Source organism: Panthera pardus, unplaced genomic scaffold (assembly GCF_024362965.1).
Source record: "Panthera pardus isolate Hobbes unplaced genomic scaffold, ASM2436296v1 HiC_scaffold_15, whole genome shotgun sequence".
In the NCBI taxonomy this organism is placed as follows: domain Eukaryota; kingdom Metazoa; phylum Chordata; class Mammalia; order Carnivora; family Felidae; genus Panthera; species Panthera pardus.
Window position 1 is genome coordinate 23,421,906 of NW_026526710.1, and position 13,221 is coordinate 23,435,126.

The 13,221-nt window shown below is 53.2% G+C and overlaps 2 protein-coding genes across 3 annotated transcripts; both read left to right on the forward strand.

The window, feature by feature from the left end:
- The first annotated feature begins 369 nt into the window (after window positions 1-369).
- Window positions 370-8,677, forward strand: LOC109261661 (tubulin alpha-3 chain). Its single transcript, XM_053902322.1, has 5 exons — window positions 370-484; window positions 4,239-4,461; window positions 5,343-5,491; window positions 5,805-6,485; window positions 8,289-8,677. Exons 1-5 carry the CDS (start codon window positions 482-484, stop codon window positions 8,583-8,585), a joined length of 1,353 nt encoding a protein of 450 aa, XP_053758297.1. The 5' UTR covers window positions 370-481; the 3' UTR covers window positions 8,586-8,677.
- Window positions 8,678-9,693: 1,016 nt separating this feature from the next.
- Window positions 9,694-12,482, forward strand: THAP7 (THAP domain containing 7). 2 transcript variants are annotated; one of them, XM_019437417.2, is made up of 5 exons: window positions 9,695-9,818; window positions 9,991-10,070; window positions 10,491-10,646; window positions 11,436-11,576; window positions 11,768-12,482. In XM_019437417.2, exons 2-5 carry the CDS (start codon window positions 9,991-9,993, stop codon window positions 12,330-12,332), a joined length of 942 nt encoding a protein of 313 aa, XP_019292962.1. In that variant the 5' UTR covers window positions 9,695-9,818; the 3' UTR covers window positions 12,333-12,482. The 2 variants fall into 2 exon arrangements, with proteins under 2 accessions (XP_019292963.1, XP_019292962.1); XM_019437418.2 differs by lacking the exon at window positions 10,491-10,646 and having other exon boundaries at window positions 9,694-9,818.
- Window positions 12,483-13,221: the final 739 nt, after the last annotated feature.

A 13,221-nucleotide genomic window follows, 5' to 3' on the forward strand; every position in this document is an offset into this window, starting at 1 on the left:
AGGTAGATGGTGGGCAGGCCTTGAGAGGGTGTCTCGTTTGCAAAGACCGGAATCACGAGCAGACAGGTGAGTGGGCCTGGGCCTCCAAGCAAGAAGGCGGCACAAGCTTGGCGTGAAGCCACGCGCACATTGAGGCCTTACGTGCACGAAAATGTGCTATGTCCCACGCAGAGAAATCCGTGACCACTCCCACCTAACATCCCAGGATGCATCAGAATGCTCTGCTTTGGCTAGGCCACAGCCTTCCCGCCAAAGCCATATCCAATCAGAAAGCACCATACTCCGCAAGTCAAGTAACGTCCAATCAGAAGCGGGATTCCAGGCCTAGGTCCGCCCCGAGGCACTGAGGACCAATGGGCACCTGGGCAGCGGCGGGCCAATCCCGGGCCGTGTGCACAGCGCAGCAGCGGCAGTTGGGCGCGTGGCGTCTGTGGCAGCGGTTGAGGTCTGGTAACGGCGTTGGGCAGCAGCTGAACTCACCATGGTGAGGTCCCCCCCTGGCCACTCTCGGGTCATAGAGGCCCAGGCAGGAGGGAGGATGAAGCCCGCCACATGAGGCCCCTGGGTGGGGCAAGACTGCGACAAATCCTAGGGCCGGGGCTCTGTGTGTGTGTGTGTGTGTGTGTGTGTGTGTGTGTGTGTGTGTGTGGCGGGGGGGGGGGCGGGGGGGAAATCGGGGAAAGAGGGGGCTGGGGGGGGCACGGGAGGCCCAGGGCTGCCCGGACGAACAGATGATAGTCCTCTCGCTTGTTCTCTGGGTGTGCGAACCCTGAGGGCAGCGGCAACCTGCGTCGTGGTAATGTCCCGGATGAAGGGGGGTCGGCAGGTGCAGATGTCTCCTCGAAAATTGTAACTTTATGAGCCAGGTTGGAAGCTGGGTGACCTTGACTTGTTGGGTGGCCTTGACTCAGTCTCTGAGGACAGCCGTTATGTTGGGTTCCTGAGGCCTGGAAGGTGGTTCTCAAACGTTGGGGTCCCAGGACATCCCTACAGTATGTATGTATGTATGTATATATGTATGTATGTATGTTAACGTATGTTTATTTTTGAGAGAGAGAGACATACACACAGCACAAGTGGGGGAGGGGCAGAGAGAGAGGGAGACACAGAATCCGAAGCAGGCTCCAGGTTCTAAGCTGTCAGCACAGAGCCCAACGTGGCGTTCGAACTCATGTGATATGAGATCATGACCTGAGCTGAAGTCCAACACTTAACTGACTGAGCCACCCAGGTGCCCCTACAGTATTTCTTTTTTTATAGAGTTTATTTGAGAGAGAGAGAGAGAGAAAGAGTGCAAGTGGCGGAGGGGCGAGGGAGAGGGAGAGAGAGAATCCCAAGCAGGCTCTGCACTGCCAGCCCAGTGAGCTCAAACTCACAAACCATGAGATCATGACCTGATGGGGAAGCAAGAGTCACGCTTAACCATCTTAGCCACCCAGGCACCATGGACATCTCTACAGTGTAACAAAGTAGGACTCCAAAAAGCCTTTGTTTATGTGGGTTATCTCCGTAGTCGTTTGCCATGTTAGAAATTTTAAAAATATTTATTTACTTTAAGACAACATGCTGACATAAACACCAGATATCCAAGTTGCAATAGCCATAGTTTGTCGGCTCTTGCAAGGAAAATAACATTCTGTGAAAAAAGCTAGTTCAGTTGGCAACTGAAAGCACACAAGTGCTATTTCTTAAAACAGCTGTATTTCAGCAGGTGCACAAGAGCTTTATGGATACTTTCCGTTTTGTCACAGTACTTGAGGGTGGATGTTTTATAAAATAATCATTTTTTGCTTCATCATGAATATTCTGAAATGAAATTGACTTTTTTTTTTTTTTTTTTTTTTTTGGTCTTTTTACCGTGAGTGCATAAGGGTGAAGAATCTAACGAACACTGGTATAGTTTGGTGCCACTACCTTGATTTGTACTAGGGCATTAACAGTTTTACCCCCCCCCCCTTTTTTTTTAAGTTTATTGTTTTGAGAGAGCGTGAGAGAATCCCAGGCAGGCTCTGCACTGTCAGTGCGGAGCCCAGTGCGGGGCTTAAACTCATAAATGGTAAGATCATGACCTGAGCTGAAGTTGGATGCTTAATTGACTGAGGCACCCAAGCACCCCAGTTTTACCCACTGTTTGATTATGCACCATCAGTGAACACGGTGAAATGTGAACACGGTGAAAAGGGCTGGTTATCTCAGTAGTCCTACTGTGAAATCGCTTTAATTTCCAATTACCCTGAAGAGGTCTGTGGATCTCTAGTGGCCTGAGAAGGCCGGTGATTACTTTGAGGACTGTTAGCGGGTAGGGGATCAGTAGAAACAATTGACAGGAGGAAGAGAGCAGAAAGGTCTGCGCATTTGCTGTCTGGAAGCTGAAGCTTCTGGGTACGTAGGGAACAAAGCAATCTGCCAAGAATATGAAGAGAGCAGTTGGACCGGAGCTTGAAAAGAAAGAGGATGAAGATAAGGCTGAGTAAAGTAAGGTAAAATTTTAATGATCCAGGTGAGGTTGGTGATGAATTTTGAGTGGCTTTCTATTGAAAGCTAGGAATGACTTTTCTGACTGCTTTTCATTAGTTTCATTGGATAATCAGATGGAAGTGGCCTTGCAGATCATGTAGCACACCAGCCCCCATTTTGTAAAAGAAAAAACTGAGGGATTTTCTCAGGGTACAGAGCTTACTGTGATCATACTAGGGCTGAGTCCGTAGAAAAGTAAATCAGGCATCCTGTGAAGCATAGGCTGCCTGGATATAAGTAAGGCAAAATGAATAATACTGATCTGTAAATGGTGTGATTGTGTGGATTCCAAAAGACTTCCCAGAGTGTTGATGAATTTCTTCTCTGAAGGAGTGCATTCCTTGTCATTGGAGAAGTTCTTTCTGCAAGTGAATAATAGTTCCTTCTGGGAGGGATTCTTAGGGTATTGTGGCGTTACGTGAATCTCTATGCCCCTAATTGGAGAGTTGGTGTTTGTGTAATAAAAAACGGGACTTCAGGGGCACCTGGCTCAGGCGGTTAAGCGTCCGACTTCAGCTCGGGTCATGATCTCACGGTCTGTGGTTCGAGCCCCGTGTCGGACTCTGTGCTGACAGCTCAGAGCCTGGAGCCTCCTTCGGATTCTGTCTCCTCCTCTCTCTGTCCCTCCCCTGCTTGTGCTGTCTCTCCGTAATAAACAAACCTTAAAAATAAGAAAAAAAAATTACCTGCCAAACTTAAAAACAGGACTTCAAGTTCTTGGTATTGTATATTAGGATTTAGGGTAGGTGGGACACCTTGAATTTTATTTGATCTCCTCTATGTATTTGTGAGGATACGGTGTCTAAAATAGAACAAATGATTAATGACTGTACAGTTATGTTTATGGCGGGAAAGATATGATACAGTCAAAAAATAGGTACTTTGAGTCTAAGGAAACCACCAAAGGACAGTGTAGTGTCCTACCATTTGTGATGCCTGGTTGCCATTAACTCCTAGCCTTGAGGTGAAGGGAGTGGTTACTAGAAGTTGAGAAGGTGGCTTTATAAAGAACACTGACTGCTGAAAGTTTGTGGCCTTGATAAACACACTCAGGGAGCCCATGGCAGTCCGGCAGGGTGGGAGCCAGGAAGTGAGCACCCTGACCACACTGTCCTCTAACCTCGCAGTCTCTTGCTGATGCCTGCCTTGGCTAATGCAACCAGAAGCCAGGTGCAAGGAAGCCCCTTTCATGCAGTCCAGATGGGTCAGCCTCCCTGAGCACAGCCCTGGGTGGAGAAAATAGAGGGTAGCTGTAGATGGGTAGATGGATGACACACATATGGTGACCACTGGCACCTGGGCCATGGTGACCTGTGTCCAAGTCCACTCTTCCTTCCCTGATCTATTAGTTGTTACATTCTCTTTGGACAGGACACCATCAGAAACTAGTAGCTATATTCTTTAGAGAATAACTGTGGCTGTATGGTGACTGTGGCTGTATGTGACTGTACGGTGTGGCGTTTACCATTGACATTACGTGTATGGTAGCAAACGCTTTTGTGTAGGGGCTAAGTCCGGCACTTAGTAGCTCGGGTGGTTTAGAGCACCTCAGTTTTCATAGGGACTTGAAAAGGGTCACATAAGCCTTCTGGGAAAGGTCTGGGAAAGCCATAGACAATGTGAAGTACATATAGATGTGTGTGTTAATATGGTTTCCATGCCATATAGTGTTGGTTCCCTTGAAGACAAGGGGATCTCAACGTTTGTGTTCTGGTTCCCAGCGCGAGTGCATCTCTATCCACGTGGGGCAGGCAGGTGTCCAGATCGGCAATGCCTGCTGGGAACTGTACTGCCTTGAACATGGAATTCAGCCCGATGGTCAGATGCCAAGTGACAAAACCATCGGTGGTGGGGATGACTCGTTCAACACGTTCTTCAGCGAGACTGGGGCTGGCAAGCATGTGCCCAGAGCGGTGTTTGTGGACCTGGAGCCCACCGTGGTCGGTAGGTGCTCGGGCACTTGGGCGGCTTTCCCGGGAGAGTGGGAGAGCCTCCCTGAAGCCCCCTCCATGCCCCCTGTGCTCCTTTGAATCCTTTCTGCAGAAAGGACGGGGTGTACAAGTACACGCCTGTGGCTACATCGGGTGAGAAACTGAGGCTCCTAAGTTAGGAGAACCTAACGTACAGGAAAAACATAGGCTGGTAATAGATTCACTCGTGGCCGCCTCAGCCCCAGGCAGGTGGTTGTGTAGACTCCACCTGCGGGGTGCCCAGGCACTGGTCCCTCCTTAACGCTGCGCACACCAAGATGCTGCTGCGTGAGAATCTTGACCTGCATCTGACAGAAAGGTAAGTAGAGAACATTCGTTGGCTTCCTCCAGATTAGAAGGCTGAAGTGGTTGCCAGGGAGAGCTGCAAGGAGAGAGCACCTTTCAGTGGCCACCCAGGGGAAGACAGGATGTCACCCTAAAGCCTGTGAGAGGCAGGCCACAGAGGGTGCCCTGATGGGACTGGCCGGCCAAAGTCATGCTGACCTGGTGACTGTCCAGCATGTAAGCGATTTTTTAGTTACACTCTTTGAGGTAGCTGTGGGTAGGAGGACATATGTATGCACGTGCAGAGTCACCTGTGTGCGGGTGTGAGTGGTTTCCCTCCTTTGAGGACCAGTCAGATTGGACTTTGTACCGCCACTTGACTTTACCTGCTGAGCCATAGATTGCTGTTGTGGTCTGCGTGTTACGCAGAGACGTTTTCTACGAGACCCTGATGCTGCCGACCGCGAGGAACGGCACGTGCTTGGTAGATCCCGACGGTCCCCAAACCCACCCCTCCTGGTGAGTTAACAACGGGCTTGAAGCCCTGCGGCCCACGTGTCCTCTTTGTAGATGAGGTGCGCACAGGGACCTACAGGCAGCTCTTCCACCCAGAGCAGCTGATCACCGGGAAGGAGGACGCAGCCAACAATTACGCCAGAGGCCATTATACCATCGGCAGGGAGATCGTCGACCTGGTCCTGGACCGGATCCGAAAACTGGTAAGGGGGTGCCGAGAAGGCTTCCTGTGGACGTTGCCCCGGACGGGAGGGTATGCAGGGATTGCGACCAGGAGGTCGCTCTGGCAAAACCCCAGGCCAGAATCTTGAGTCCACGTTTCCCTTCACGTGTGGCTTCAGTGCGTCCGTACATCTCTAACGTCTGCCTTGCTTTGCTCCTGAGCGTCCTGCACGTGCGCTGTGGACGATTTGAATGTGTGATCATCCCGCAGAGGCAAAGAAGTGAGCGTGGCTTGTTGGAGGTCGGCGGTGTGGCTTCCGCGGGCACTGACTCGCGGTCTCTGGTTTCTCTCAGGCGGATCTGTGCACGGGGCTGCAGGGCTTCCTCATCTTCCACAGTTTCGGGGGCGGCACCGGCTCTGGGTTTGCGTCCCTGCTCATGGAGCGGCTGTCGGTGGACTACGGCAAGAAGTCCAAGCTGGAGTTTGCCATCTACCCGGCCCCCCAGGTGTCCACGGCCGTGGTGGAGCCCTACAACTCCATCCTGACCACCCACACGACCCTGGAGCATTCTGACTGTGCCTTCATGGTGGACAACGAAGCCATCTACGACATATGCCGGCGCAACCTGGATATCGAGCGGCCCACGTACACCAACCTTAATCGCCTGATCGGGCAGATCGTGTCCTCCATCACGGCCTCCCTGCGATTCGATGGGGCCCTGAACGTGGACTTGACGGAATTCCAGACCAACCTGGTCCCCTACCCCCGCATCCACTTCCCCCTGGCCACCTACGCCCCGGTCATCTCAGCGGAGAAGGCGTACCACGAGCAGCTGTCTGTGGCCGAGATCACCAATGCCTGTTTTGAGCCGGCTAACCAGATGGTCAAGTGTGACCCTCGGCACGGCAAGTATATGGCCTGCTGCATGTTGTACAGGGGGGACGTGGTCCCGAAAGATGTCAACGCAGCCATCGCCACCATCAAGACCAAGCGCACCATCCAGTTTGTGGATTGGTGCCCAACTGGATTTAAGGTAGGACTGGGTGATGTTGAGTGGTGTTCCCGGTCAGCAGGCAGCCGACCAAGCACAGCATGCCCTTTGTAGGGGATGCCCTGTTCCATGGCAGCCAGCCCCTTGGTCACAAATTAGTGAGCCAGAGTGATAATTTATTCAGTGGTGCCATTTGAACTCCCTTCCTGAGTTACCACATTGTGTATCTGTGTGAGAATTTTCTTTTTTAACAGAACAGAAAGTTTGGGGAAGGATTTTTGTTGCCGCTTCTGGGTGAAAGAATTAGTGTGGGAAAAATAGTTTGGACTTAGAAATGTAGCAATTTTCAAGGGCATTTTGACAATTTATGTGGATATTTGAAATCGGGGTATCACTATAAACATCAGTGTTCCTAAATCCCACGTCATTCTTCAGGCATAAGGAAATTAAACCAAACCTAAATGTCCCATGCAGCATTTGATTTAACGAAAAATGGTCATGGATGTTTTCGGAAGAAATGGCAACATACTCATTTCTCTGTTAGTAAGATTGGCAAGTTTGGACAGAGGCTGCCTCCAACACAGTTTGTGCCAGTCTTCCATCTGATACAGAATAGGAAACTTGCTGTAGCTCTTCAGCTTTGTCCAGTACTTGGACGCTAAACTGTCGATGCTTTCCATCTGGGAAAATGTGCTTCCCTCTGCCTTGCTTTCCATGCCGCCTAGCTGGCTCAGACCTTACTGCTTCTGGTGGGCTTGCTGCAGCGGGTCCTTCACTAGCCCTTCCTATTCTGGGTTCAGGGATCGGCACAGTTGGCAGACCAGCCATGTAGAGTTTTATGTGGACACACCCACACCTGTTCATTGGTGTCTCGTTGTGGCTGCTTTTGTGCTCCAAAGAGAGAATTAAGCAATTGTGACAGAGACCATGTGGCCCACCCAGCCTAGAATATGTGCTGTCTTGCTCTTTTTTTTGTTAACGTTTATTTTTATTGTTGAGACAGAGAGAGACAGAGCATGAACGGGGGGAGGGTCAGAGCGAGAGGGAGACACAGAATCTGAAACAGGCTCCAGGTTCCGAGCTGTCAGCACAGAGCCCGACGCGGGGCTCGAACTCAGGCCGTGAGATCACGACCTGAGCTGAAGTTGCACACCTTAACCAACTGAGCCACCCAGGCGTCCCTGTCTTGCTCTTTATAGACAAAGTTTGCCGACCCCAGCTCTAACTGACCCTGTGTATCCCTGCCCAAACCTCTGGTCGTGTTGTCTCCTGGTTTGGAAACTTAGAATGCCTCCCCTTTTGGACCCAGCCCTCGAATATCACCCCCTTTCTCCTACTTAGCACACACATAGGCCACCTCCTGTTGCAGTAGTAGCAACAGTCCTAGGACCTGAGGGTGTGCCTGTCGCCCTGTTATGCACAGGCTGGCTCATTTGGTAGGAGACCGGGGGTACGATCTCCCCTGGTGATAACAACCATAGTACTCTGAATCGAGTGGAAAAGGTTTCAGCTCCAGAAATGAATCCCCATCTTGTAGAAGCCTATGGGGAAAATAACATGAGGAATACAAAGCAGTGTCCCCTTTTAGAAGAAACAGCCCTGTTGCCTGAGCACCTGTCACATGTCTCAGTTGCTGGGACACAGCCCTTCAGGCAACTTGGGACTGAGCCGGGAGCCAGGGCTCCTTTCCCCAGTTTTGCTGGTCTGGAAACCAGCACCCTGCTCACCTGACACCTTGCCGGGCACAAAGAAGGCACCTGCATGTCTTTTGTTTCCGTGAAAGCAGCTACCACTTCTGGGTTTGACACAAGTTTCACAGACTGTTTTCTTCCCCTTCTCTGGCAGGTGGGCATCAACTACCAACCCCCGACTGTCGTTCCCGGAGGGGACCTGGCCAGGGTGCAGCGGGCCGTGTGCATGCTGAGCAACACTACCGCCATTGCCGAGGCCTGGGCCCGCCTAGACCATAAGTTTGACCTCATGTATGCAAAGCGAGCCTTTGTGCACTGGTACGTGGGGGAAGGCATGGAGGAAGGGGAGTTCTCCGAGGCCCGGGAGGACCTGGCAGCTCTGGAGAAAGATTATGAAGAGGTGGGTGTGGATTCCGTGGAAGCAGAGGCTGAAGAAGGGGAAGAATACTGAATGAGTGCCTCTGGCAACCATCCCTTTGTATCATCCCCATTATAACCTTACAAGATATGTTTACCTATTAAAGTTTCTATATTGAAGCATCATGTCCATTGTGCTTTTGCCATAATTCCCGATCTAGACACCTGCCTTTCCAGGTGCATTTACAGGGGAAAAACATGTTTCCTCTCAAAAAATTAAGCATGTCTGTATGTCTAGTTACCACTTGAACCCTAGAAAGAAAGTGTCAAAAGGCGTGGCTGAAGGAATTAGGAAGAATGCTTTGGTTACTTTAAATTTAGGCATTTCTTAAATTCTTCACCCATTCTTGATGTTCTTTGAAGAATGGAATAGTAATTTGGTTGTCTTCTGAATTGTGGATTGGCTACTTTCACCCAGTCTTGTGGGAGGGTCCAGGGAGGCAGCCCCGCCCCAGTGCAAACTTATTTACTGTGAGGCTCTCATTCCTTGAAGTTTTTTGTTTTCACCTCTAACTCAGCCGTGTGCCTGTCAGAAGGAACTGTAAGAGGGCTTTCTGCCCATCACCGCCCACCCATGGCACCTCTCCCGGAATAAGCTATGGGCACTGAATTTGTCGGGTTATACTGATCACGTATCCTGGCCCCCCCTTTTTTTTTTTTAAACGTTTATTTTTGAGACAGAAAGAAACAGAGCATGAACAGGGGAGGGGCAGAGAGAGAGAGAGACACAGAATCTGAAACAGGCTCCAGGCTCTGAGCGGTCAGCACAGAGCCCGACGCGGGGCTCGAACTCACGGACCGTGAGATCATGACCTGAGCCGAAGTCGGAGGCTTAACCGACCGAGCCACCCAGGTGCCCCTCCTGGCCCCTTTTTCTAGTTGGGGAGTTTCCTTTTTGCAGTCTAGCCTTTCCCGCGCTGCCAGCGTGGATCCCGGGACCCTGCCGGTTTCCCGCTGCCGCGCCACCAGACCCATACACTACGGGGACTCTGCGCCAACGAGCTGGGCGCCGCTCCTTCGGTGCCGAGGCGTCGACCGCTAAGAGTTTGGCCTGAAAAGCCAAAAGAGCCCGAGTGTCCTACCGCGCAGGCGCTCAGGGAGGGTGGGACGACGCAGACCTGGCAGCAACATTACGCTCCCGCCGCTTCCGGTGCCCGCCTCGCCCCGCCCCTGGGTCGAGTGCCTCGCTCTTCCGAGTCTCTATGGTATCAACTTCCACCGCGCTCCACTCCTCGCGAGACTTCGGCGGCGCAGCAATGGCGAGATCGTGAGTGCCGCTGACGGGAGTCAGGAGAACGGGCTGGGACGGGGCTCGGGCGAGATCGGGCCGGGGGAGACCCGGCAGGCCAGGGCCGCCAGGAGCGGATCGGCGGCTGGGGGCGCGAGGCCCTTCCGGGCCTGGAAAGCCGCCCACGACCAAGCTCCCGCCTCTTCCCCAGATGCCGCGTCACTGCTCCGCCGCCGGCTGCTGCACAAGGGACACGCGCGAGACGCGCAACCGCGGCATCTCTTTCCACAGGTCAGCGCGCGTGCGTGCTGGCACGCGAAGGCTCACGTGTGCCTGCGCCGGTTTTACCCTCTTCGTGGAGCCACGATTGCGCGTGCGCTTTCCTCTGGTTGGCGCGTTGCTTGTATTTGTAGGGGGGAGAGGGGCGGGGCGGGTGCGACTGAGCCTAGGTGGGAGAGGAAGCATGGGAGGTCCACCAGCCTGCGTCCCTCCGCTTTCTGACTCTCACCTGCCAGGTGACGCTAAGGAAGTTGCTTTCCTGGAGGCCTCAGTTTCCTCATCTGGACCTTGGTGGGCGGTGTTTACCTGGCAGGATTGAAGGGAGGTCTGGTGGTGGCGTGTGCATGACCAGCCCTTGCCGTCTGGAGTGCTTGAGCAGCTTCAGCCCAGGGCTACAGACACCCTGGTGCTTACTGGTTTGTGGCTCCGCAGACTTCCCAAGAAGGACAACCCGAGGCGAGGCTTGTGGCTGGCCAACTGCCAGCGGCTGGACCCCAGCGGCCAGGGCCTGTGGGACCCGGCTTCCGAGTACATCTACTTCTGCTCCAAGCACTTCGAGGAGAACTGCTTTGAGCTGGTGGGAATCAGGTGAGCCTCTGTGGCAGTGGTCACTGGGGCAGGGTTTGAAGCATCAGAGTAGTCGGCCGATTGGGGCAGCTGTACGGCCAGATGAGGACGATCCTGAAGCCACTGGCTGGAGCCCAGGCCGACCTGGTTACGCGGTGTGGCTGCTTTTTCCCAGCTTTGCACCTCAGTGACAGTAAGACCCACCCCCTCAGGGTAACTGTGCTAGAGACAGGAGAGGAAAACATTAGCTTTTTCAAAGGCTATTCTTTAGAACCCCAGTCCTCCCAGCAAATCCACAATGAAATTATTCTTTAAAAAAAAAAATTTTTTTAATGTTTATTTTTGAGAGAAAGAGAGAGAGACAGAGCGTGAGCAGGGGAGGGGCAGAGAGAGAGGGAGACAAAGAATCCGAAGCAGGCTCCAGGCTCTGTCAACACAGAGCCCTGGTGCGGGGCCCGAGCTCTCGGACTGTGAGATCATGACCTGAGCTGAAGTCAGATGCTTAACCAACTGAGCCACCCAGGCGCTCCCACAATGAAATTATTCGTTTTGGCTGGTCAGTCTAGTTCTAGTACAGTCTTTTTTTACACATCTAATTTTGAAGAGCCCTGCAGGAAAGAGATTGGTGTAATTCTACCTAAAGTGGCATTCCCTAAACTAAGTGCTGGCAACATGCCTACCCACCTCCCACTGTGCTAGCATGGGAGAGCCTGATCTGGGGTGCTGGGGGCATGCTAGCTCTGTGCCCTGCAGCTGGCCCTGGGGGGCAATGCTTATTGTCCACCTCATCCAGGCTGTTTTTCCCCACAGCGGGTATCACAGGCTGAAGGAGGGGGCAGTTCCCACAATATTTGAGTCCTTCTCCAAGTTACGCCGGACAACCAAGACCAAGGGGCACAGTTACCCACCTGGCCCCCCCGACGTCAGCCGGCTCCGGCGATGCAGGAAGCGGTATGTGCTGTGGGTGGAGGGTGCCCCATTCCCACCCCAAATCTGAGAGACTGGGCTTTAGGATGTGTGCCAGCAGTCTTGCTGGACAGGGTTCTAAACCAGTGGAGTAGACTAGGGTGGGCCGGTGAAGTAGAGTCTGGGAAGGCCTTGGCCTGGCCTATTAGTGTCTCTCTCTCTCTCTTTTCTCTCAGCTGCTCTGAGGGCCGTGGGCCCACGACTCCATTTTCTCCACCACCACCTGCTGATGTCGCCTGCTTTCCTGTGGAAGAGGCCTCAGCACCTGCTGCTTTGCCTGCCTCCCCCACTGGGAGACTGGAGGCTGGCCTCAGCAGCCCCTTCTCAGACCTCTTGGGGCCCTTGGGTGCCCAGGCAGATGAAGCAGGCTGCAGTGCCCAGCCCTCGCCGGAGCGGGAGCCAGAGCGGCAGCCATCCCCCCTTGAGCCACGGCCTGTCTCCCCCTCAGCCTACATGCTTCGTCTCCCACCCCCAGCCGGAGCCTATATCCAGAATGAGCACAGCTACCAGGTGGGCAGTGCCCTGCTCTGGAAACGGCGGGCTGAGGCCGCACTTGATGCCCTGGACAAGGCCCAGCGCCAGCTGCAGGCTTGCAAGCGGCGAGAGCAGCGGCTGCGGCTGCGGCTGAACAAGCTGCAGCAAGAGCGGGCACGGGAGAAGCGGGCACAGGCAGATGCCCGCCAGACTCTGAAGGAGCATGTGCAGGACTTTGCCATGCAGCTGAGCAACAGCATGGCTTGAGTGAGGGGCTGCTGGGCCCGGGGCTGACTTGAGAGGTTGCCACTTAGGGCTTCAGCCTCTTCCCCCCCTTAGAATCCACCTGGAGAAGGACCCCATCTGAGCTGTGTCCACCAGACCTGCCAGATGCCATAATAAAGTGGATTCTAGGAGGCCCTGCTATCTGGCTCAGCTAGGGGCTGGGGCCCCTCCCCAATTACCCAAGCTCTCAGCGGTGAAGAGCAGAAAATCCAGCTTTTTGCCCACCCCACCTCATGCAACTCCAGTCCCCACAGGGTTTTGAGGGACAGGATGGTGTGAGCAGAGGCCAGCAACAGTGCCAGGCACCCTCTCCTTGATACCTGAAACAGCCCAGACAGAAGTAGTCTAGTCCCTTTGAAAACATTTCTGAAACCCAGGCCAGAGTCAGTCTCTTTACAAGAACACCTGCATGGCTTTTATCCACTAGCCTAATCTGCCCAGCAGTCAGTAGGGTACAACATCTGAACCCCAGCCTGCAGACCAGCCACCCACTTACACTGGGCCTGGCTCATCTGAAAAACGGACAAAGATGGCAATTTCTGACCTAGTGCTACTATGATTGGCAAGTAGTAAGGGCCCAGCAAGTGACACTTTAGTCCCCGGAGGTCTGAGAAGAGGTGGGGGAAACTTGGAGGCAGGCATGAAGACAGCAATCCTGGCCTCAACTGGAGTCCCCATTTTTCTTCAAGCTGACTGGAAAGTAGGCTTCCCTGAGTCTGTGATTGTGGCAAACAGTTCAGTGTGCAGGGTGATCAACTGCACACATGACCTCCCTGCTGGCTGTGGCTACAATAGCCCCAAGAGCATAGCTGAATTCTCTCTAGTCCTGGAAAGTGCCACACAATGCTGTGAAATTGGCTTTCTAGGGTCC